General features: G+C 41.3%; 1 protein-coding gene across 2 annotated transcripts in view; it reads right to left on the reverse strand.

Annotated features, from left to right (window-relative positions):
- The window catches only part of thada (THADA armadillo repeat containing), a 387,510-nt gene that overhangs the window by 322,878 nt on the left and 42,826 nt on the right, over positions 1–21,806 (reverse strand). For both annotated transcript variants that reach the window (XM_048536483.2, XM_048536484.2), the window contains exons 14-19: positions 18,983–19,106; positions 17,884–18,035; positions 15,097–15,337; positions 10,263–10,398; positions 4,415–4,551; positions 1,336–1,500 (exon numbers count right to left, since the gene is read on the reverse strand). In XM_048536483.2, coding sequence (XP_048392440.2) covers positions 1,336–1,500; positions 4,415–4,551; positions 10,263–10,398; positions 15,097–15,337; positions 17,884–18,035; positions 18,983–19,106 — 955 coding nt within the window. The remainder of the gene's footprint in view (positions 1–1,335; positions 1,501–4,414; positions 4,552–10,262; positions 10,399–15,096; positions 15,338–17,883; positions 18,036–18,982; positions 19,107–21,806) is intronic.

The following is a 21,806-nucleotide window of genomic DNA, read 5'->3' on the forward strand; positions in this document are numbered from 1 at the left end:
TCATACTTGCCCAGTAAAATAACCAATATGTTTGGTGAGACAGTAACTGAAGAAAGAAACACAATTTGCAAAATATCAAATTAACAAATTCTTCACCCCTTTCCACATGGTACAACTTGAAGGCTGAAGTGAAGGTGGTCATTTTAAAGAGTTAACAGTATGCTTTTCTCGGATAAAAAGGGAAAACAATCAGTCTCATCTTTCCTGTTCTCATCTGGCCAATTAATTGTGTCCAATGCTGGTATGCAATCCCAAAGACAGGTGACACTCCGAATTATTACTACTTCTCTTCACGTGCAAGAAATCTCTCCTGGGTCTCCTCTTTCAGAACCAAAAGTCTTGTTGTATTGTTTCATTATTTTTGCTTTGACTAAGTGATTCCTGAAAATTTAATATTATGCCTCTTATTCTTTTCCAACCTACTGAAGGACTTATACATTCTCTTCATTTATCCTATGAACTCTAGGCATCTTAAAGATGTCAACTACACTGCTCCTCAAACTTCTGCACTTAAGGAAATAAATGCCTTTCCTCTGCACCCTATTATTATTTACTTTTTTTAGCCTACTAGCGTTCTGGTACCATTCTGCTCTCATCTAAGATCGAGGTATCCTTCCTGAGATATTGTACATAGAAAGACAACATAGTATTCAGTCTCAGCCCAAGCAGAGCTCTATACCACTACGTCATCCACCAATTTGCATTTCAGAAGTTGCGGTAAAGAATAACATTCTTTTAAGCTTTTGATTTTCTTCAATCTGTTAAGATTTAGTGTATACTGTATTCAGACACTTACATCACTTAGCTTCCTCACTATAATTAGTCTGGTTTTTGTGCAAGAATACATTTTGACATGGCTAAAGCAGTAACCAGCAGTCTTTTTCCCCTGTGTGACCATGTTTACATCTCAAATTTAGTGTAACATTGAGGTTAGAAGTTAGTAGGGTTTGAGAGCCGTTGAACTGGAAAAACAGGTTTCAGTTACTAAATGGTGGGTGATGAACGAGTGGAAGGAGAGGTCGGAGTGCAGCAGAATGAGCAGGAGGGAGAAAACAAGCAGAAAACGGGCAGGAATAAGGGAGGGCAAAAACAGGAGGGCAGAAGCAGGAGGTGAAGAGGATAGGTAGAAACAGAAGCAAGGGGGTAATGGGGAGTGAGGGCAGGGAGAGACAGCAACTGAGCAAGGAGGGACAGATGGAGGAATTGAGGGACAGCACGAAAGTAGATGGAGGGTGAAGGCGGGACAAAGAGGGAAATTTATTTTCCTTGTGCATTTGTTGAATATTTAAGGCATACTTAAATGTGCACATGTTTATATGAATATTTGACCCTTACCCATCATTGCCATGCTCAAATTTTCAGAAGGTTTGCAATCTTCAAAGGCACCTTTGCTCAATTCTTGGTCTTCGTCACTTATCAGCAGTTTTGCATGTGCAAAATAATCATTTGTGTCCCGTGGTTTTATTTCATTTAAAATCTTCTGTAGATTTCTGGCTGTCTCTAAAGAAAAATGGAGATATTACTAGACGACCTTTTGCTTTATTTACAGGTGAATGCTATGTAACAAGCAAGGAAACAAAAACTGCCCTGAAATAGAAAAACTTTTTGCATTAGCTGCTACCAACAAGAGCAATTAGGTCAGCTGTCACATGGAGTAATTTTTTGAATTGAACTCTCATTGTATCACCCCAATGTTTTGGTCCTTTCAAAACCTGAAGGATATTTGTGTGACGTGTCTATTTTCACATTAAATATGCTTAAGCTTCTCGTAGGAAAACTTCATAAAATACTCATTTCATGCACCCTAAAAGTCTTCACGCCTTCTTTCCACCCCCCAAAATTTTAAAAACTATACAAGCGTGATTTAAGTTTAATTGGGAGAATTAATTTTACTACAAAGTTACACAATAGGATATTTTAAAAGTTACCAAAAGGAATAACCGTAGTATTGTAAGTGGAGAAATTCTACACAAAATGCAGATCTGCATTTTTTCTCCCTTTTGGCATTACAATTTATTTTCCTTATCTGTATCCTTCCATTAATAGTTGTTATATATTTTGATCCTCGCATCTTTTGCAATGTATTGTTCTTTATCACAAAAGAAAGTAGTACGATTAATGGGTAGCTGAAGTATAATTAAGATTTGAAGGATATCCACTAACATGGACTTTGAACTTCCAGTTGTCTTGATAGAAGTACATAACATTATGAGAGGCATGGATAGGGTTGATTGTCTGAGTCTTTTTCACAGGCTGTAAATGTCAATTACTAGACAGCAAAGAAGCAGATAGAATAGCAATGTTTAAGAGTCATTTAGATAGATGCAAACAAGTAGGAAAGATGGGAATGACGTCATGGTCAATGCAGACACAGATGGGCTGAACGGCTTGTTCCTGGTCTGTACTGTTCTTCGTTCCATGCTCTATTGTCAGCTGAAAGAACTACCACACAAATTTCACGTTTTAAACAAAATTTCTTATTGTACACAAATTAAATGAAGCAAGTATACTAATTTAACATTTTTATATGCATTTTGTAAAACGTGAGAGTTTCCTGATAATTTCCAGGATTTCAAGGGTTCTTTCATTTCACATGAGCCCAAACCAAGGTGTGGCATTGTTTTCAACAATTCATTGTAACTCTCCTCAGCCGTCCAGTCTGTTGCTTAGACTTCTGGAACGCTCTCTGTTAAGACTCCACTGGTTATCTTTTCCACAAACTCTTATCAAGCAAACCTGATCATTTTAAATCCTCATTAATTTGAAATTCTTGTACAGTATGAGCCTACTCTCAATTACTTCTGAGTAACTTTGGATCAGGAACATCCTTGGTTCCTAATGGCCTTTACACTCCCTTTTTTTTCTTTATGCCCCTTGTTCTGGCTTCTGGCAAATACACAACAGCCTTGCATGGTCTTTCAAGCAAATCAATTATTTATGTCATAAAAATACACTGATAAACCTCTAACAAAAGACTTTCTTCCTGCTCTCCAGCCCCACAGCAACAGCACATCTATGATAGCTCAGTTATAGGTTTCATTGATCACCTTTGATTTCCAAACTTATCCTTTCCTCGTAGAAGCACATAGATAGTTCAATACCTTTACTTATTTACCCTTTGCTTTCAAAGCTCTTTCCTCTGGGACCCACATGAATAAATTAAACCAACTATTTTATAAACTATAGATATACTGTCTTTATCAAGCAACTTAGAAAGAGATTAACCATTGGTTTGTGGTTTCACTCTTCTACCTCTGAACTTTTTAACTAAGTATGGAATATCTTTGTGAATGCTGTTGGGGTGATGTAGAATGTTCTGAGGAAGGGTCACTGATCCCGAAATGTTAACTCTTTTTGTGCCTTCACAGATGCTGTCAGACCTGCTGAGATTTTCCGGCAACTTTGTTTTTGTTTCTGACTTACAGCGTCTGCAGTTCTTTCGGTTTTTATTGAGTTTACAAAGAGATATCAATCGGCAAAGTAATTTGCCAACATTTTGCCAAATTAAGCATAATTTGAGAAAATGCAAAAGTTGTTAATTTGAAAGCGAGAACAAAAAGAACAGAATATTATTTAAATCAAGAAAAACTGCAACAAAGGCTGCAACAGAAAGGGACTTGGAGTAGTTGTGGATGAAACACAAAGCTGACACGCAGGTGAAGCGGGTGATCAGGAAGGCTAATATAGACAGATGGCCCTCATTTCAAGGGAGTCGGAGTATAAGAGTAGGGAAGTGGTGCTGATGAGACCACATCCATAGTACTGTAAGCAGATTTTGTCCCCATTTTCAGGGAAAGCTACCATTTCATTCGATGCAGTTCACAGAAGGCTCACTAGAATGATCTCTGGTATGGAGGGAGTGTCTTACCAGCAAAGGCTAAACAGATTAGGATTCTATTCACTGGAGTTTTGAAGAATGAGAGAGGTGATTTCATTGAAACATACAGGATTCTGAAGCTTCTTGACAGCGTAAATCCTGAGAGAAATGTTTCACCTTATGGGAGAGTCCAGGTTCAAAAGGCATAGTATCTTAATAAAAGGGTACCAATTCATGACTGAGATAAGGACAAATTTCCTCGGAGTTGCAAGTTTTTAAAACTCTGTGCCCTAGAGAGCTGTGGAGGCAGAGTTCTTGTGTATATTTAAGACTGAGATAGATTCTTGATTAAGTGGGGAAAATCAGTGGTTACGGGGAAAAGATAGGAAAAAGTTGGCATGAGGAATGTCAGATCAGCCATGAACCTATTGAATGGCTGAACAGGGTCAAAGCTTTATTACAGTCTCATATTCCCCTTAATCAAGCTTAAAAAGCAAAAGAAGTCACACACTTCTGGTCTCAATTGAAGTTCAATCCTGGCAACTACACTCAACATTCTGCTCTGCTATCCTACAGATTTTGAATGCAATGCCTTACCAGGGTCTGTATCCATTGGAATTAGTCCTTCAGGTGAGGAACTTTGACAAATAGGAGATACAATTGCAGACAGACGGAAGGCCATTAAAATCAATTCTGCTACAGTCTCCCTCCACTCTGCTATTTTTGATACTGACCTAAAAAAAGACATTAAAACGACTGTTAGTATAAACAGTAATGTAGTGTGTAAATAAGCTGGCTATTATTAAATGGTTATATTAAACAAGTCAAGTTTATTTTAAGGATAGTAGTGTCAGGTATATAAAGTAGAAAATCAGCTCTTTTCAATCCAAGTGTACTTTGAATCATCATATTTATTCATTTAAATGTTAAATTGGGCTCTTTGTAAAGTATATAACTAAATTATATATCCAAGCATGCACTACAACAATAGTAGACAGTTCTGTATGTAACTGGAAGCTTTCATGTAGCATTGCTCATTCATCATCAGGCAGATTCTTCGCTTGCCAAGATCAGCTGCGAAAAAATTTGTCAGCGATTTCGTTGGCACAACCATTGGTGGCTGTAGAGTCCTATTCTGGACCTGCACATCCTGGGGCAGTGCGGGCAGGGGAATGCTCCGGACAGTGGGGCTTGAGATGAGGGCTCCTTCCTGCATTTCCGTCTGTCCTCTGCAGCTGCTCTCCTCGAACATTCGAACTGCTCCGTCGCCATCGTAGTTTTCTTCCGCCATGCATCCCTGTCAGAGGCCAGCTTTTGCCATTCCGTTGAGGTGATGCCGGCCTGAGACAGCTGTTGCTTCAGTCGGTCCTTGTAGCACTTGCGCGGGGCACCACGGTTTCTTTTGCCGTTGCAGAGTTCCCTGAAGAACACTGTCTTGGGTATTCTGGTGTTGTCCATCCGCAATACGTGACCCAACCATCGAAGTTGCTTCAGAAGGGTCGCTTCGATGCTGGGGAGCCGGGCCTTTTCCAGCACTTCGTTGTTAGAGATGCAGTCCTGCCAGGTGATGCCCAATATAGAGCACAGGCAAGGTTGGTGGAATTGTTCCAGCAACCGCGTCTGTTTCCAATACAGAACCCTGGCCTCGGAGCCGTACAGCAGTGTGGTGACGACCGCGGCCTTGTAAACCTGGATTTTCGTCGACATGCTTATCGAGTGGTTTCTCCATACATGCTTCCACAGTCGCCCGAAGGCGCTATTTGCTTTCGCAAGGTGATTGTCGACGTCTCCTGTGACCGTAGCATCGTTGGAGATTATGCTTCCCAGGTACGTGACGCGTTCAACCGTGTTGAGGTGGTGGCCGATCGATCGAGATCCGAGGTGGGTTGTATGCGCTGCATGGTGGCCTCTGGTACAGGATCTCCGTCTTCTCCAGACTGATTGTTTGCCCGAAAGCCTTTGCAGCTTCAGAGAAGTGCGTCACTGCAGTCTGTAGCGCATCTTCCGTGTGTGAGAGTAGGACACAGTCGTCCGCATACAGCGGCTCTATGATGGGCTCCCGTGTTGTCTTCGAGCGAGCGAGGAAGCAGCGCCGATTGTAGATATTGCCGTCCGGGCGGAAGTGATTGTAGATGCTGTTCATGATGCCCTCCTTCACTTCCTGCAGCATCATGTTGAAGAAGATGGCGAAGAGTGTTGGTACCAAGACGCAGCCCTGCTTCACACCGTTGCTGATGGGGAACGGGTGTGATAGGTCACCGTTGCATTTCACCTTGCCGTTCTCACCTTCATGTAGTTGCTGTAGAATGGTTAAGAACTTAGGAGGGCATCCGAGCTTCCCCAGGATTTTCCATAGACCGTCGCGGCTGACAGTATTGAAGGCTTTGATGAGGTCAATGAATGTCGTGTACAGTCCAAAGTTCTGCTCATGGCATTTCTCCTGAAGTTGGCGTAGTGCGAAGATCATGTCGGATGTGCCTCTGTTCGCTTTAAAACCACTGACTTTCTGTCAGGTTGTCCTCCGCAATGGTGGGAATCAGTCTGTCCAAGAGGATTCTGGAGAGAATTTTCCCGGCTGTAGACAGGAGAGTGACACCTCTGTAGTTTTAACAGTCCGATTTCTCACCCCTGTTCTTATACAGGGAGACTATCACAGAATCACGTAGATCAGCTGGCACCTTACCTTGTTCCCAGAGTGCAAATAGGTTGGTGAGTTCGTTCAGGAGCGAAGCTCCTCCTAACTTGTACACTTCTGCAGGGATTCCGTCGATACCGGGGATTTTGTGGAGTTTCAGCTTAGAGATGGCGGATTAAACCTCATCCAGCGTTGGTGGACGGTCGAGTTCAGATCTGATGTCCTGCCGTGGGATTCTCTCGATGGACGCTGTTTGTACTTGGCGATTGTCCGCGAAGAGGTTCTCGTAGTGTTCTGTCCATCGCTCCATAATGGCTTCTTTGTCAGTAAGTAAACTGGCACCGTCAGCAGAGCGCATAGGGGCCTGAAGTTGGCGGGTCGGTCCATACATCGTGCGCAGAGACTCATAAAAAGCTCTGATGTTGCCAGTGTCTGCATACTGTTGTGTTTGTTCTGCCAGTTTTGACCACCAGTCGTTTTGCATCGTTCTGAGGTTGGCTTGCAGGGTACTGCATGCAGCTCTGTATTCTGCTTTAGCTGTTTTGTCGTCAGATCTGGAGAGCAAGGTCTGATGGGCAGAGCATTTCTTCTGGAGGAGAGTCTGTACCTCTGTCATTTTCATCAAACCAGTCTCTGTTCTTCCTAGAAGTGTTTCCAGCCACCTGAACGGCTGTATCGCGCAGTGCAGACTTCAGGTGATCCCATGTCTTTCCTGTGTTACCATCTGTGTCCGATGAGTCCTTGGATTTCAGTCTCTCCTCTAGCTTGGACTGGAATTCGTCACAAAGATTGCGGAGCTTGCTTACATGGTACCCTCTTCTTTGTCACTGGTATGACTACTAGTCTTACTTTCGTCTGTACCAGCCTATGGTCCGTGTAACAGTGCGCACTCAGCATAACCCTGGTCTGTAGGACGTCCGATCTATCCCTTTGGCGCACTAGGTCGTAGTCCAGGAGGTGCCAACGTTTGGATCGGGGATGCTTCCAAGTCGTCTTGAATCTTGCTTTCTGTTGGAACAGTGTGTTTGTTACCACCAGTCCGAGTTCTGTACAGAGCTCCAGAAGCAGCCTCCCGTTGTCGTTACAGTTTCCAATGCCATGCCAACCCAGGACTCCAGGCCATGCCTCTGAGTCGTTGCCCACCCTCGCATTGAAGTCGCCTAGGATGATGAGACTGTCTTTTGTGCTGACTTTCAGGAGGAGAGACTTGAGCTGGTCATAGAAGGCTTCTCTGACTGCAGGCTCAGTTTGCAGTGTGGGGGCGTAGACGCTCAAAAGAGTAGCAAACTGGATGGCTTGTAGTGGGAGTCGCAGGGTCATGAGGCGATCCGAGTGGCCAATTGGTAGGCTTTGGAGCTTGTCGGCGATTGTCTTCTTGATCATGAAACCTACTCCTGAGAGTCTGTTGTCAGTGCTGCTTCTGCCGGACCAGAACAGAGTGTAGCCTGCAGTATGTTCTACCAACGAACCTTGGTCTGCGAAATGGACTTCACTTAGAGCAGCGATATCGATGTTCAGCCGGGACAGTTCGCATGCGACGAGGGCCTTTGCGGGCATTCGTTTGCTGGCAAGTCTTGCATTTTGCATACATTCCAGCAGGCTAGCTTGAGGTTTGTCAAGTGTTTAGATTTAATAGAACATAGAACATAGAACATAGAACAATACAGCACAGAACAGGCCCTTCGGCCCTCAATGTTGCGCCGACCTGTGAACTAATCTAAGGCCCTCGACCTACACTATCCCATCATTATCCATATGCTTATCCAAGGACTGTTTAAATGCCCCTAATGTGGCTGAGTTAACTACATTGGCAGGCAGGGCGTTCCACGCCCTTACCACTCTCCGAGTAAAGAACCTGCCTCTGACCTCTGTCTTAAATCTATCACCCCTCAATTTGTAGCTATGTCCCCTTGTACAAGCTGAAGTCATCATCCTCGGAAAAAGACTCTCACTGTCCACCCTGTCTAATCCTCTGATATTAACTTGTTTCTCTTTCGGATAGTGACCCACCGTGCTAATCCAGCAATTTTTGACTCCTTACCCCGTCTGTAAAACAAACCAACGTCTGTTGTTACCAGAGACTTTGACTAATCCCTGATCAACACATCAACCTGAGCTGCTCATCTATTGTTTAAGGATTTGTAAACAATGACATGGCCATATATTTGAGGCATGCAAAACATTAGGATTTAGTAGCTCCTTCAGGTAAAATATAATTTTAAGGCAAAAAAAAGTGTGAATTGGGAGCAGCAGTTCTAAAACTCCATCTCTGCTGAAAAAGATGGAGATGTTGATATACACAGTTCAAATTAAAGATTAAAGATCACCTTGCGCAGGTGAAGACCTGAAGTCTGTCATTGTTTCAGTTTTTCTGAGCTATTAACCAAAGACACTTAAGGAGTCACCTGTTCTTGATCCATCTGCAAAGTACATAACAATAATTGGGATATTTACTTACTAACTGGCTGGGATTGCTCCTTAGGGGGAAATTAGGCCGGATGCAAAGGCATCTTTCTTTGTGCAACACTACTCTGCAGCAAAAAACACTAAAATAAACCAGGGAATCATTTCATTAAGATCTGAGTTCAAGTCATCTGACTTTCCTTCAGCTTTTAATGTAACCAATTCATTTCTGCTATCTATTACACTGACTGCCGTGGAAAATGTAGTCTTTTTTAAAATAAGTGCACATTTTCAAGGGTGCTTTTGCATTGAAAACCGTAAACAGCAAGCAATAGTGTCAGAAGAGATCCTGCAATCCTTCACCACAAAAGTTTCACATCTGAACGATTAGGAACATGCGGCAATACAATTATGGGTCTAATCCTAACCTTGTGTTTGTGACTGGAGAATGCATCTTCAGTAGTATACAGTTAATGTCCATCATTGGCAATTATGGTATCTGTTTGTTCTTGCTGCTTGAGGGAGATGCCTGTTGGCCGCGACAAACCAACCAGGTGATGGTAAGGCAAGCTTTCTTTGAACCGCCTTTTCTAGGTCCGTAACCGTTCGGAGCAAGCAGTGCTGTCCCTGAAGAGGGCTGCCGAATGCTGTTGTTGCCTCGAGTCAACAGACGGACGACCTGTTGGTCTGAGCCGCCTACATGCAGAGTTGAGACTGTGACTTCCAGTGTCATCTAACACCTGCCGGTACGCCCCTCCTCCATCGCTGTAGGACTTTTCTTCCTGCCTGCGCTGCGTAGTTTTATAGTGACAGTTGGTGCGTGCGAACTGACGCCACTCTTTAGGCCAGGGGACGTTACACAGTGGCACAGTAAGCTGAGACGACTGCGGTGACCGCGAGGCTGTAGGTTGAGATTCAGAGTTTTCCTTCTCCTAGAGGGACTGCCTGCCAAGGCTGACGAGTTCTCTCAACCCAAGTTTGGAGTCAGAGTTGTCCTTCTCCTAGGCTGGACTGCTCTGCTTTGGCAGACATGGTTATTTTTTGTTCTTGTTGCTGGTTTCAATGGCGTATGTCAGCAAACAACAAGATACATCACTACAGCATCTTCCAGCTGCTGGGGATCCATCTTCGCGTCCACCGGAGGCCTCTCCTTCAGCCGGCTGCTGTCGTTGCTACGGCTGTGAGGAGATTGTCGCCAAGCAGCGGCAAGTGGACGGTGCACAGTCAAACCGAACCTGCGGCGATCCTAGCGCCGGCAGACATTGTAAAAGTGCTCCACGGTGTAAAAGTCGCTGAGAGCCGCTCAGCACTGCTATTGCAGATTCTACCACAAATGTAAGTATCTTCTACATATTTGACCATGAAGTGCTGCAACCCCAGGTGGCATTAAAAAGAAAGATCACTTACTTCAGGGGCAGTTGTTGCAAAGCTCCAATAATGCAATGGACTCTTCCATATAAGGGGTTGGAGGCAGCTGTGTGCACCAGTGATCTTTCAGCCTGTCTGAGCTCATCTGACAGACAGATTAGCAGGTATTTAATAACTAAAAAAAATTAGGAAGAAAAGTAAATACAGATTAAATTAAAATAAACAATATTATTGATATATACCAAAGGCTTTTCTGTACAGCCTGTTTCTCTAAACTAAGCCAAAAGGGTTTTCAGGCATCTGTTAAGATTTCACATTTACGTTTTACAGCTATGATGGATTATGTTTTATAGCTATCTCTTTGCATGAAATTGCCCTCATGTTTGAAATAGTTTTCATATTGCACATTTATCTGTCCCAAAATTCTGCAAAGATTTTTTACGGTTATTAACATAAAGCCAACTGCTGCCAAAAACGTACAATCCTATTCCTCAGCAATCCATACCAAAAGCTGAAAAATGACTTAAATAAACAGCTTTTGATTTTGAGCATATTACATTTTACAAAGAATGCAGAAAAGGTATTTTCCCAAAAGACTAAAGTAACTATTTAATAAATACATACTGTTGGTTTCTGCTTTCAATTATTCTGTTTATAGCCCTTGCATCCATGAAAAGGAAACTGAAAATGAGTGTTTGCGCTGTAACTAAACTTCAGAAAATTAGAGCTAATCAGCTTTAGTGCACAGTTCTAGCCAAGACAGCATGCACAGGATGTACTCTGGATGGGCAAATGTCCATGTCCAACACAGAGAATTGATTGGTACTGAGTACTAACTAAACTAAGCGATATCTAAAGAACATAGCTACTTACCTGTGGCAAATGTTAAGCAAACCAACATGACAGATTAAATTACTTGACCACTAACTTGTCAAATTTATGTCAACGTATCATTAAGTTTAAAGTTATACAGGTGGAGAGCACTAATAAAATGCCTTAATTACACTGACACTTCTGGGACACAATGTTTGAGGAGGAGGCAGAGATTTGTAATGCTACATTCTACAAATAAATTTATGAGAAATTAGCATCTGGTTTGATAATTCCCTGCCAGAAATTTAACATAGTGGCCGAGAGCAGTTGCTTAAAAATTAAGACGAAAGCAAAGATAATTTTTACAGACTAAAGACTGCACTCTGAGTTATTCTGAGGAAGAACAGCAGAAGGCAAGTGCAAATTGTCAAGGTAAAATTTCCCACTACTTTCACTAAATTTTTTTCCGTAATCAGTTCAAATTAAGTGCATATATGGACACAGGTTACATCCTACCAAAGGAAAACAAGACAAGGCCTCGGCAATGTTGCTTTCAAAACAGAAATAACATCATAGCTGAAGTATTTTGAGGGTCGATGTCCATTAGTTGGATGTTGATAGAAGTTCAGATTTTTCTCAATTTTTATGGAAAACATTTTCAAGAAAGATAGGGTGTTACCTACCTAAAAGCACAGCAAAACTTGCAACAGATTTTGAAAGACAAAAAGCAATCATTGCTCAGCCTTAAAAGGTGCAAATAAGGACATACTGCAGTGTGACAAAGGTTGAGGAATCAATTAACTCAGCCTTGAAATTCAGGATGTAGGTACTTATAGCAGATCACAATAGACAATGGAATTGGAACAGACACCAGGCGCTTCAGATAGGAATCAATACAATTATCCAAAGAACTGCCCAACCAATGATACAATGAATTCAAAATTTAACTAATAACGATGATCAGTCTGAGGCAAACGTGCATGCATAGCCAGCTTTTGTTCCGCAACAAGTGTATTAATGACAGATCGCTATCCGCTCCTTGTTTGTCCAACTGTTTTCTCCTCTCAGAGACAGTAGGAACTGCAGATGCTGGAGAATCTGAGACAACAAGGTGTAGAGCTGGATGAACACAGCAGGCCAAGCAGCAGAAGAGCAGGAAGGCTTACATCTAGGCCCAAAACGGCTCCTGATGTTGTTTTTTTCTCGCGTTGAGCTTTAGCCCCACCTATCATTTACTCCTTGACTCCTCCCCCATCCTAGCTTCTGCATGTAAACCGACATTTTCCTAGCTACCATCAGTTCTAAGCAAGGGTCACCGGATCCAGAATGTAAATTGTAACATCCGCAGTTCTTTCAGTTTCCAAAGATGTTGAATTCCAATGAGACAGAGGCTGTAGCTTCAATTGATTAAGCAGTAAAATAAAGTCTACAGAATAATCTAGAAATATTGTTGGTAATTAGAGGCCTTCATGACCTGAAGGTTTGGTCAGTACCAAAAATCAGAAGATAAATTAGAAAAAGGGAGGTTAAAACAATACCAGCTAGACAGGTGGAAGGAATTTGTTGTTTATTGTGAAGTTCCAGATGGAAGGCAGCCCGATGTATCCCGTAAATAAATGTGTTATCAGTAAATGTCCTCTCAGAAAGTACTGAGGCTTTACTGAACATCAGAGCATACAAACCATTTGGCCCCTTGAGCATTCTCTGCCATTCAACAAGATCATGGTTGATCGGATTGTGGCCTCTGTTTTAAAGTAAAGCTGTTACTTTCAACTGTCCACCTTGATTTTATTCACCAACCACCTTCAACCACTACAAGGACGAACATACTTCCAGCATCTCTCAAGTACCCTCAGGATTTGATATGCCTAAAGAAGGTCACCTCTCACTCTTCTATCAATTCTTCTAAATTCCAACAGATGTAGGTTAAGCCTCTCCAACATTCTCTAAAGCAGCAAAATCTCCATCCCAGTTATCAGTTCAAAGATGTGCAGGCTAAGTGGATTAGCCATGTTAAATTGTCTGTAATGTTCAGTGATGTGTAGATTAGATGGATTTATAGGGGGGTGGGTCTGGGTGGGATGCTCTAAGAGTCGGTTGGGCCTTGTTGGGCTGAAGGGCCTGTTTCCACACTGTAGGGTTTCTACGATTCTAAGAACTTTCTCTGAACTACTTCTAATGCATTTATATATTTTCTTAAATAGAGAGATCCACAATATCCCAGAGTTGGCCTTAACAACACCTAGATGATGGTAATAAAATACCCCCACTTTTCAAATTTATTGCAAAGGCAAGAAATATAACAGCTATGTCTTTTTAATAACTTGCTGCACCTGTACACTAACTTTTGATTCATATAGCAGGATAACCAGCTCCCCTATACCTCAGGCAACAAACTTATTTAAATAATATGATACAACGTGTTCTTCTTACCAAAATGATTAAGTTCACATGTACATACATTACAATAAGTCTACCAAGGTTTTGCCTGCCTATCTATATCCCTTTGTAGAATCCTTACCTCTTCTTTATAACTCACATTTCTATGTATCTTTGTGTCATCAGAAAATTTAGTTATCATACATTCAGTCCTGCATTCAAGTGATTGAGATGAGAGACTGCAGCATTGATGCCCATGAAACTCTGAACACATCTTGCCAACCTGAAACGATTTGTTCATACCTGTATACTGTTTCCTATCAGCTAATCAATTCTCTATCCATGCTAATACAGGGATTACACTGTTTTTCTTTAGCGTAGTAACCTTTGACATGGCACATTGCCAGGTACCTTACAGAAATCCAAAAACAGCAAATCTACAGGTTCCCTTTTATCCACACTGTTTGTTACATCCTCAAGTCTGTCCAAATAAATTAGTCTCCTTTTCACAAAGCCATGTGATTCTGCTTGAATTCAAACTGCCATTCTATTACGTCCTTAATAGGTTCCGGTATTTTCTGCACAACAGATGTTAAGCAAACAGGCCTTTGGTTGTATCCTTTCTTAAATAAAGGAGCCTCATTTGCTATTTTCCACTTTTATGGGATCTTTTAAAATCTGTGGAATTTCAGAAAATTAAGACCAATACATCAACAATCTCAGCAGCCACTTCTTTTAAAACCCAAGGTGCAGTCCATCAGGATCTGGGGACCTGTCAGCTTTTAGTTTTAATAATTTACTCAGTACCCTTTCACCCCCAGTGGTTGTAATTGTTTTAAGTTCTTTTCTCTCTTCTGAATAGGTTAAAACAATAGTCTTAGATCCAACACACTCTCCCTCAACCAAATATAAAATTCAATTACACTTTCATCACATCTCCAGACAGCAATTAGGCCATAAATTAATCATGTTGCATGAAATCGGCGTAAGCCTACTATTGTCTGGCTCCAGAACATGTTGCCTTACGAAACTATCCTGAAAATACTCCATAAACTCACCATTCAAGCTATCTTTGCCAATTTGACTTTTCCACAATACAGTAGATTAAAATAACACAAGGTAATTACCAGAGCATTTCCACAAGATCCATTATTCTTTCCTGCACCATGCCATTTAGAGTGCTTACTGTATAAATCACTCTTTAAAGTGACTTTGTACCTTTAGTATTTCTCTCCTCACCTAAACTAAATTTCATAACTTGATTTTCAGAACTAAGGTGATCTTTCTTTGGACTAAATGTCATTCCTCAATAAAAGCAGCTGCCCTCCAAACCGTTTTTGGCTCCATCACCCTCCCTAACATCTCTCAGTCTCATATATTCGGGTCATATGAACATGTGTACAAATTAGCTGCAGAAGTAGGCCATTCAGCCCCTCAAGCCAATTCCACCTTTCAGTAAAGTCAAAATGATATATTTGATTTGAATCCTACATTCCTATCTAACCCTCATAAATCATCAACTGTCTTAATTAATGAGAATCCATAAGAATTTTTATTACTGATTTATTACAGTGGCAGGATTGGATTTGTGCCTTTGCAGCATTAATCCAGACAGGTTGGAAGGTAGGGCAGCAGAAGAGAAAACAAACCAAAATACACTGAATTGCAAATCAACACTAACCTTCTAAAACATTGGTTTCCAGTACTTCATTATTCATTGCTTGCCTTCCATGAAACTTGCCGAGGTAATCAAAATGGTAATCAGTTTGCTGTTTCAAAGAGCAAGCATTTAATGCCAGCATCAAGCTTTCTTGCCGTACCAGAAGAGCCAGGAGATATGAAGCAGTGATGCAATCATAAGGTTTGGTACTGGTTGACAGATCCAAAGCTGTCTGTAAAAGTGTTTGCAATTTTTCACTGTCCTGTAAGGTGAGGTGCAGAGTGACATTTAATAAACGTTTCCAGCTAAAAGAAACAGCCAAGTAAATCTGCCAAAAGTACTTTAAACATGGTCTGATTCTAAATTTCTGAACATATGCTATATAGCACTGACACTGCTACATAGGCAGACACTCCATGGCATAATGGGGTAACTTTAAAGGTGAAGAAAATCAGGTAAAGTCACTTAAAATTCCTGAAACTAAAATCAAAGACCTGTGACAAGTGTCACATAATAAAGTGATAATGGGAACTGCAGATGCTGGAGAATCCAAGATAACAAAGTGTGAAGCTGGATGAACACAGCAGGCCAAGCAGCATCTCAGGAACACAAAAGCTGACGTTTCGGATCTTGCAAACAGAGCTTGCAATATTAAAGTAGTAAGACATTATTCTTGTTACGTATTGCCCAAAAATCTGGAAAACATGAACAATTTCTCAAGGTAGTGTGAACAGATACCCACAACAAAGCATATCTAAATACAGTATTTGTTCATATGATTCATTGAAAGGTCAAAGATAAAACCAGACTGCTAAACAAAAAATGGTAGCTTACAGTCCTCAAAGTTAACATTTGTTCATCACTTTATTTGTGTTAAATTGGCTGATAGGATGTAGGCATATTACCCAACCTTAGTTGGCCTTGAGGAGATGGTAGTTGGTAACGAGTTACCTTCTTAATCCATTTCAATCCATAGACTCACAATGCCATTAAGGAAGGAATTTGACCAAACAACACTGAAGGAACTACAATATATTTCCAAGTTAGGATGGTGAGCGGCTTAGAGGGGAACTTGCTGGTGGTTGTGTATTTGCTGTCCTGATCCTTCTAGATGGTCGTGCTCAATGATCTAGATGGTGTGGAAGGTGCCATTTAAAGGAGCATGCTGAATTTCTGCAGCGTATCTCGTAATCGGTACACACTGTCATTACTGACCATCAGTCGTGAAGAGACTGGCACCAAATGCACAAATGTGCACTTATTTAGGCATATGGCGAGTATTCTATCAGACACCAGATTTGTGCCTTGTGGATGATGGACAAGTTTTGGGGGAGTTAGGAAAAAAGAGTTAAAGTATTCGGGCTGGAACCAAAGACTACCAATGTTTTCAAGGAGATCAATATAGTTCTTGCTAAAAGTATCAAGAGATATTGGGTGAAACCAGGAACTGAGTGCAAGCAGGACAATCATACTGAATGGTGAAGCAGGCTCAAAGCAGTGAATGCCCTAGTCCTGTCCTTTTTTTTAATATTTCTATGCTGGATCATTCCATGCTTCTGTAAAATACTGCACAGTGGCTACTTAAAAGATGGGTGTGCACTGACAATCAACAACAGTGGCAGAAAGTACAGGTTGAATCCCTCGCATACCAAGTACATCATGTCAGGAAAACTGGAGTGTTGTTCACTGCTAAGTGTAAGAGACAGACAGACAGACAGGCAGACACACACACGCGCACGCGCGCACACACTGGCGCACACAGTGGCGGTGGCAGAGTGCATGCGACAGGGCAAGGGCATGACAGGGAAACAGATACTCAGACAGTGTGAGTGAGAGCAGACAGAAACATAGACACCATTAATAAGCAAGCCACTTCCTCATTCTCACGTTCCCTATAAGAGAAATATTTTTTCTTTATTCATTAACAGGATGACGGCATCACTGGCTAGGCAGCATTTATTGCCCATCCCTAATTGTCCAGAGGGCAGTTCAGAGTCAACCACATTGCTGTGGGTCTGGAGTTACATGGAGTTACAGGGCCAGACCAGGTAAGGATGGCAATTTTCTTCTCTAAAGGACATTACTGAACTAGATTAGTTTTTCTGACAATGGATTCACAATCATCATTAGATTCCTAATTCCAGATATTTTATTGAATTCAAATTCCACCCATTTGCTGTCATGGGATTTGAACCCACAATCCCAGAACATTATCAAGGACTCTTGATTAACAATCCAGCAATAATACCACTAAGCCATTGCCTACCCACATGGTCTATTCATATGGTCCGTTGAATATCAAGACAAAAACCATTGAAATCACCACAAATGGTCATATATGCATATGCAAAATTTGTGTTTTCGACCAATTGCTCTTTGTCTCAATGGCCCGAATGGCCTCTATCTGCACTGTAGGGATTTTATCATTCTATGAATTTTGAGGGAACTGCATTTTAAAATCTAAAATGCACGAAGCGTAATTAACAGCAAATTCTCCAAGATGCCCACCAAAGCAAAATCTGATCTAGTGTTTATTGGTAAACATTCATTTAATCCGGTTTCAGTTTCTTATTGTTAAGCCAAGATCGAACAAAAAATGAACATTTCCAAGTATTTCAACTGTAACACTTTGAGGTAAGACAAATATTCAAGAAGCAATATTTTTTCATTATATGTATTTAATTAATAACATACAAAATATCAAAATATTATTAATACATTAAAAAAGAACCAAGAAATCTTAAACAGAACCTGCTTTGCTTAGAAACTTGCTGAACCATTACCAAGTCATTGCCTGGAGAGTGTTACCTGTAATCCTAAAACTGTAGGTGGAAGTTTCTTCAAAATGTCATAGGCCAGTAATTTCAATTCTTCAAAAGTGCTGCTCAAACACCCAAGTAAAGCATCAACATTGGCTGGCCGCAAGACATCAGTTATTTGCACCACTCTATAGGTCTGACCTGTCGAATATCCATTTAAAACAATGTTACTGAATCCATCATCAGGCCAGTGAACATTTTTTTGTAGGTTAAAAACACTGGAAACTTTGCACTACCATGTATATAACTGTATTTCCCAATATGGCTAACACAGCACTTTCGGAGTTGAACTTCTGGATATTTAGAAACGGAAGTGCTGTTTTTTTTAAAGACAGAGGTGTTCCCAGTTTTGAAATCAAGCAACTGTCCTTGAAGAGAGGAAACTATTTCCAATATCTGTTAGCATAGTGGTCTGGATATGGTTAGGTGGTGGCTACCTAAATGGGAATAAATTGAGGAACATGTTCATGGAAAAATAAATTGGAAAGAATGAGGGAAGAGTAAAAGAGAATGTTGAGAAAAATGCGAAAGTTCAGAGTTAGGGCAAGCAGAATGGCTTTTGTGACAAGATGAAATGGGAGAAGCAAGAAAGGCAGTTGAAACTGTCGTCTCAAATTAGCTATACAGAGGTTCAGAAGTTCCTGACAATTGTTTAAAATTAGGATACGGCAGGCAAAAGAAAGGAGATACAGTGACACCAAAAGGAAGAAAAGTTTATCTTCTCCAAGATGATCCTGGATTAATGTAATTTTTGGCAAGAGAGTGAACTATAACAGCAGGTATTGTGGCAAACAATGACAAAACAAGTTGTGTTTCAGATGACTATGACGAGAAAAGGCCAAACATGGGCAAACAACTAGAACGGAAGAGTGCAAATATCAAAGTGCGAGGCTTCGCAAGGATTGCTATAGTAGCACTGCAGAAAATGAGGTATATGAGCGTTAAAGGCAATGCAGTTGTGTTTTAGACAGTGCAGCTCAAAATATGACAAAACATGTAATACAGCCAGGGGGACTCAGGATTCAGGACTCAGGACTCAATAGCACTCTGACACAAGCATACCACATAAGTAAATTCATCTAACTTACCATCCAAATTTTCAAAAATCTCAGCAATTATTCCTAAGAGACTCAAGACAATGAATTTCCTTGGAAACGAAGCACCTGGAAACAGAGCTTCTAACAGTGTGTCACATATCCAGACCATAAAATCCTGGAAAATAAAAATGAAAGGTCTATTCAAAGCTCCTATATTGCAATTGCAATATGCCATTTGTCTCAGTTCTGCGTAAGGGTCACCAGACCCGAAATGTTAACTGTTTTTTCCTTCACAGATGCTGCCAGACCTGCTGAGCTATTCCAGCAACTTTGTTATTGTTGCTATTTGTCTCAGTTATTTATTTTTTAAAAATTCCCTGTAACATCACATCTGTTCTGCAGTAATCTAATTCTGCTTTCTGGTGTTTCTAACTTAACAAAAATTGGATTCAGGGAAAGTCTTGAGAATTCTTGTGTGCCACCTTCCCATAGTAATGAGGGACTGAGAAACCATCAACAAATAAAATGAGTTTGTGGCTGTTTCATTAGCCTAGCTTTAGCTGCAAAACATAACAGCAGTTCATCAGATCAGTGCACAAAGCAAAATCTCTTATGATCTTCATTCCGACATAGGCTGAGTATGTTCACCGATATTTACACACTTTTCAGTTCTATTCACAATTCCCCAGATTTAGAAGCAGTCTGTACCCATGCATAGCATGGCCAAGACAACATTCAGACTTTGGCTGATATCAAGCAGTTAACTTTTGCATCGCACAATGTCCAACTCCAACAAGACAAAAACTAAAATTATCCCCCAAAAATTCCAAAACATTACAACTGCTTAATCACACACTAGGACTTCACTGGGCCAGCCACATAAATATTGTGATTACAAGCGCAGGTGAGAAGTTGGGAATTCTGCAGCAAATATATAATCTCTTTACTGCACAAGACCTGTCCACCATTGACAAGGCACAAATAAGGAATGCGATAAAACATTTCCCACTTGCATAAACATGCTAAAAGATTGATACCATCCAAGTCAAAGCAACTCACTTGATTGGCACCAATGTTAACCGTTAGCAATAGTTATGTGGATGTGTAACCAGTGGAAAACACACTAAAGAAACTCACTAAACTCCTTCAACAGTACTTCCCAAACCCACATCCAAGCACAAGAACAAAGAGAATGGTGGATGAAATCACTAACCAAGGCTCACTCAAGTTTCCACCAGTGTTCCACTCCTCAAAATCACACAATACCTAAACCTGGAAATGTATCGTTGTACCTTCAGTCATTTAGAAGGGGAATGCCAGGACTTATCCCAACAGCACTATGGGTGTACCTATAGATGACAGCAATTCAAGATACCAGCTCAGCAACATGTTTGTATGGGGAACTGGGGATGGCCATTAAAATTCTGGTGCCACCAGTATCATACACATATCATGAATTCACAAAAAAAATTCTTAAAATAATTTCTTCCGAGTAACACATAGTAGAGTTTAGTGAAGCTACTTCTGGACAACAAAGTGTTACAAAATACGTGGTTACAACATTTTATTATTTATGTCTATATTGTACTGATTTTAACTTTCACAGAATACCTACCGTGTGGAAACGGGCCCTTCGGCCGAACAAGTTCACACCGACCCTTGCAGCATCCCACCCAGACCCATCCCCTATAACCCTGAACACTACGGGCAGTTTAGCATGGCCAATCCATCTAACCTGCACATCTTTGGACTGTGGGAGGAAACCAGAACACCCGGAGGAAACCTACGCAGACACAGGGAGAACGTGCAAACTCCGCACAGACAGTCGCCCAAGGCTTGAATCATAGAACACAGAACATTACAGCACAGTACAGGCCCTTCGGCCCTCGATGTTGTGCCGACCTGTCATACCAATCTCAAGCCCATCTAACCTACACTATTCCATGTACGTCCACATGCTTATCCAATGACGACTTAAATGTACCTAAAGTTGGCGAATCTACTACCGTTGCAGGCAAAGCGTTCCATTCCCTTACTACTCTTCGAGTAAAGAAACCACCTCTGACATCTGTCCTATATCTTTCACCCCGCAATTTAAAGCTATGCTCCCTTGTGCTCACCGTCACCATCCTAGGAAAAAGGCTCTCCCTACCCACCCTATCTAACCCTCCGATTATTTTATATCTTTCAATTAAGTCACCTCTCAACTTTCTTCTCTCTAACGAAAACAGCCTCAAGTCCCTCAGCCTTTCCTCGTAAGACCTTCCCTCCGTACCAGGCAACATCCTAGTAAATCTCCTCTGCACCCTTTCCAAAGCTTCCACATCCTTCTTATAATGTGGTGACCAGAACTGTACACAATACTCCAAGTGCGGCCGCACCAGAGTTTTGTACAGCTTCACCATAACCTCTTGGTTCCGGAACTCGATCCCTCTATTAATAAAAGCTAAAACACTGTTTGCCTTCTGAACAGCCCTGTCAACCTGGGTGGCAACTTTCAAAGATCTGTGTACATGGACACCGAGATCTCTCTGCTCATCTACACTACTAAGAATCTTACAATTAGCCCTGTACTTTGCCTTCTGGTTACTCCTACCAAAGTGCATCACCTCACACTTGTCTGCATTAAACTCCATTTGCCACCTCTCAGCCCAGCTCTGCAGCTTATCTATGTCTCTCTGCAACCTACAGCATCCTTCGTCACTATCCACAACTCTACTGACCTTAGTGTCGTCTGCAAATTTACTAACCCATCCTTCTGCGCCCTCATCCAGGTCATTTATAAAAATGACAAACAGCAGTGGACCCAACACCGACCCTTGCGCTACACCACTAGTAACTGGTCTCCAGGATGAACATTTCCCAACAACTACCA

This window comes from Stegostoma tigrinum, chromosome 9 (genome assembly GCF_030684315.1).
Source record: "Stegostoma tigrinum isolate sSteTig4 chromosome 9, sSteTig4.hap1, whole genome shotgun sequence".
In the NCBI taxonomy this organism is placed as follows: Eukaryota; Metazoa; Chordata; class Chondrichthyes; order Orectolobiformes; family Stegostomatidae; genus Stegostoma; species Stegostoma tigrinum.